Source organism: Lithobates pipiens, unplaced genomic scaffold, assembly GCF_037356315.1.
Source record: "Lithobates pipiens isolate NorthernLeopardFrog02 unplaced genomic scaffold, aLitPip1_a1.2 Scaffold_1, whole genome shotgun sequence".
Lineage (NCBI taxonomy): Eukaryota > Metazoa > Chordata > Amphibia > Anura > Ranidae > Lithobates > Lithobates pipiens.
Window position 1 is genome coordinate 188,846,983 of NW_027507685.1, and position 3,762 is coordinate 188,850,744.

Below are 3,762 nucleotides of genomic sequence, written 5' to 3' on the forward strand. Positions count from 1 at the left end.
CAAATAAAAAAAGAATGCTTGTCGTTGTCGATCCCAGATTCACTTAGAAACTTTTGTTATGTCAGTGTCCATGTTGTGGGACTATGTGTGCACAGCTAGTAAGTATTTTGTGGCTGAAAATATGACCTGTAGGTTTTTAAGGTTCCCATTAAAGTCAATGGGGTCCGACGCAAACTTTGCGGTTAACTAACTTTTGGCCGCGTTCGCGTAACGTTCCGTCGGAAGTTTGTCCATCACTAGTAGATATAGTCATTTTTAGCAGGGATTCCCTCTGCTCACAGATCGTACGTATGACACACGGGTGTTCCGCTTTATATACGCCGCGCATGCATTAAACTCTGCCCGCCCCTGACCTTCTTTCTAGTCTATTCCCCTCCCCTTCTCTTTTGGCACAGTGGGAGAGCACATGGCGGAGAAAGAACAACTGCATGAAGACAGCAGCAGCAACATCAAAAGCCCAGAGCCACGAACGTCCCGACTCCAGAGGAGATTTAAGGCCTCAAATATGTCCTTTGTAGAGATGGTGGACATTTTGAAGAGGGCTGACTATGATGGACCTTACCCAAACCCAAATGTGGAAAGGCCAAGATCATGGCTAAAGTTGTGAAAAGCCTGCAGAAGAATTTTGGGGTACGACGATCCAAGGATCAACTGAGGAAACAATGATCAGACTTCAAATTGAGGGAGCAGGATCAGTACAGAAGGATCAAGAGAGTTCTGCAAAAAAGTAAGTAGTTGTCCTGTGTTCCTATTATTATTATTACTTTCGTGCTGCTCCATGTGCTTTTCTTTACTGTTTGAGAGTTTAAGATGGCGGTTAAAAAGGCAAGTTTCTGGTTTGTGGGCTGTCAGGGCTGGGCTCAACCCTTCCTTCTCTGAGCTGGCCGCTCAGCTGTCGGCTAATTGCCAGCTCCCATCTCTCTCCACAGTTAGCCAGCTGTTGTTTATTCTGCTCGTCAGTCCTGCCTACTTAAAGCCGTTCAGCTCACTTGATCTCTGCCTTCGCCTTTGTCAACATCACAGTGCCTTTCTCCTGTATTCCTGTTGAAGACTTGCTCGGCTGATGTTCCTTCTGGCTCCTCATCCTGCTTGCTGTACTACAACGTTTATCTCTGGCTCTCTGACATTTGCTTGGCTGACTACCCGATCCGGTTACTGAACTCTGGCATGTTTTGACTACGCTTACTGTTTACTTTATTATTATTATTATTATTATTATTAATAATAATAATAATAATAATAATAATAATAATAATCAAGTGTGATTTAACTGTACTTCTGTCTCAGTCTGATTTATGGTTCCTGATAGTGGGCACAGTAATTGTTTGTTGTAAACATTGTTCGTTCGCCCACTAATACAATGTTTTTGGCAGATGCAGGTTAACTACATTTGGTCATGCCTATTTGTATTCAAAGAAGTTTAGTACATTGTTGTCTAGATGGGTTTGTAACTAGAATGAAATGCAAACTTGATTCAGTGTAAGGAGAGGACACTCAGCAAACTGTTTACTCTGGATGCAGGAGCACTAGTGTGGGACACCAGAACAAACTTTTTAGGGTGTCAAACACAGGTACTCCAGTGGATGCTAGGGACTCCATGTGGGAAACTTTACCAAAACAGGTAAGTATTCCAGCTTTAAGAAAGGGAACAAATCATGTCTTCAGCTTTGAAATCTGCCAAAACAGACAATTGTAGGACACTTCAAGCTATGTTTCATATTCCAATTTCTGACCTCAGATATCTGTGTGCTAAGTATACCTTTTTTTATTGACATAGGGGAGCAAAGACTCGAGACGTCTGAGGTCACCAGGGACCCCCAACCCCCTAAAGAAGGGGAAATCCCAAAACCACAACCAGAGGATGTGGAGGAAGGAGAGGTTTATGAACTGGGCAAAATAGTGACCACAACAGGTGAGTGTCTGAGACCACAGCTTTAGGTAATAGTTGTATGCCTGCATATTTATAATACATGGTGTGTTTTTTTTAATTTTAGGTGATGTGGATGTTGGGGAAGAAGAAACAAATTTCACAAGTGCAAGTGCACAGATCCTCATCGGGGAGATCATGGTGTGCAATCTGGATTTACAGAAGATCAAGGAAGATATCAGTGATGTTGAAAAAAGACTCAAAAATATCATTGATGTTTTAGGCAGAATATAAAACACACCAACATTTTTGTAACTGTTTTTATTTTTCAAACTTTTAAAAAAAATTTAGAATGTCAAATTTTGAAGATGCACACAGTGTGTCAACATGTGCTATCTGCCATCACGGGAAGTAGTTGGCAGTTCCTGAGTTGTGTATTGTTTTATGGTTTTAAAAGGATATTTCTACTGTCCAAAAAACAAACAAACAATATATTAAAATAATATGTTGGTTTGTTCAAATGTACGCGTTTTGTGGGTGCAACCCCTTCCTCGCAACTCAAGTAGGTGAGAGAAAGGGGTTGCACCCCTGAAACACGTCCATTGATCCCCCAAGATGGGAGCTAGCATATGTTGACCTTACGCATGGCATCAGGAGGGAAATCCCCATTTTGACTCTCAATTTGTGTGCGTCTTCAAAATTTGGCTTTCACAGGGGTGACATCATCCCATCTAAGTTCCTGAGTTGTGTATTGTTTTATGGTTTTAAAAGGATATTTCTACTGTCCAAAAAACAAACAAACAATATATTAAAATAATATGTTGGTTTGTTCAAAAACCTGCACAAAGTAAATAAAAATGTTTCTACTCAACAATGTGTGGCTTCTTCTTTCATTGCTCAATAGCAGTTTTTTTTCTTAAGTTGGTGTTTACAGGGGCAATGGGGGTTATTTACTAAAGGCAAATCCACTTTGCACTACAAGAGCACTTTCAGTGCACTTTTGCAGTGCACTTGTAGTGCAAAGTGGATTTTCCTTTTGTAAATAACACCCAGAGTGCTTTATAATTTGCATCAATCAGGCCATTTTGTCACTCCAAAAAATTAATTAATGGTGCTGAAAATTATGAATAATTTTTATCAGTAATGCATTACATACATTAACAACAAAAACAAGTTGTGTGTGTAGCAGACCCACGACATAATAGTTAGCTGAAGAAGAGCTTGACACCTCATGTGTCAAAGAAATTATGTTTGCACTATTGAAGAAAATGGCCCCAAAAAAAAGCCCATTGGATAACCTAGGAGATAGCTAAAAGAAACACAAGCAGTAAATCAAGGGAAATATTTTTCAGTTTAAAATAAAAATGTATTTAAAAAATACATTTAAATACATATAATGTGATGTTAAAGGAGAAAAAACTTACCTTAATATAGTCCATCTGCAGGACCTTGATGATGGCAGAACAGGTCTCTGGAATAATGATCCCCAGAGCCTGGGGGGAGATGCCTGTCGAGAACTTGATGTCCTGCAGACTTCTCCCCATCTCCAAGTACCGCAAGGTGGTGACTAGCCTTTGTTCCGGAGTGATGGTTTGCCGCATGCAGGTGTCCTGCTTCATAATATAAGGGGACAGCAAAGCCAACAGACAGTGAAAAACGGGGTCCGTCATCCAGAGATAATTCCTGAAATCATCAGGATTATTCTCCCAAATCTCCCGCAACAAAGGCATATGAGAGAATTGGTCACGCTGGAGTAACCAATTCTTCGTCCATGAATTCCTCCTCGCCCTGCTCATGGACTGGGCTCAGGTCAAACTAAGAACCCCAACACTAAGCCCCTGCACAGCACGAACTCTACGACTAATACGTACCCGTAACATGGCTTCAAAACAGTC

General features: G+C 40.8%; 1 protein-coding gene across 1 annotated transcript; it reads left to right on the forward strand.

Moving 5' to 3' along the window:
* Positions 1-810: 810 nt before the first annotated feature.
* LOC143987633 (uncharacterized) lies at positions 811-2,594 on the forward strand. The gene is made up of 3 exons (XM_077486521.1): positions 811-847; positions 1,778-1,912; positions 1,995-2,594. The coding sequence occupies exons 1-3, from the start codon at positions 811-813 to the stop codon at positions 2,159-2,161; spliced, it is 339 nt and encodes a 112-aa protein (XP_077342647.1). The 3' UTR covers positions 2,162-2,594.
* Positions 2,595-3,762: the final 1,168 nt, after the last annotated feature.

What these genes read in the sequence shown, in the direction of transcription:
- LOC143987633 (XM_077486521.1), top strand. Translation starts at nt 811, where the DNA reads ATGGCGGTTAAAAAGGCAAGTTTCTGGTTTGTGGGCT. An exon ending in AAGTTTCTGGTTTGTGGGCT is followed by an intron (nt 848 to 1,777) that starts GTCAGGGCTGGG and finishes TTATTGACATAG; the next exon opens with GGGAGCAAAGACTCGAGACG. An exon ending in CAAAATAGTGACCACAACAG is followed by an intron (nt 1,913 to 1,994) that starts GTGAGTGTCTGA and finishes TTTTAATTTTAG; the next exon opens with GTGATGTGGATGTTGGGGAA.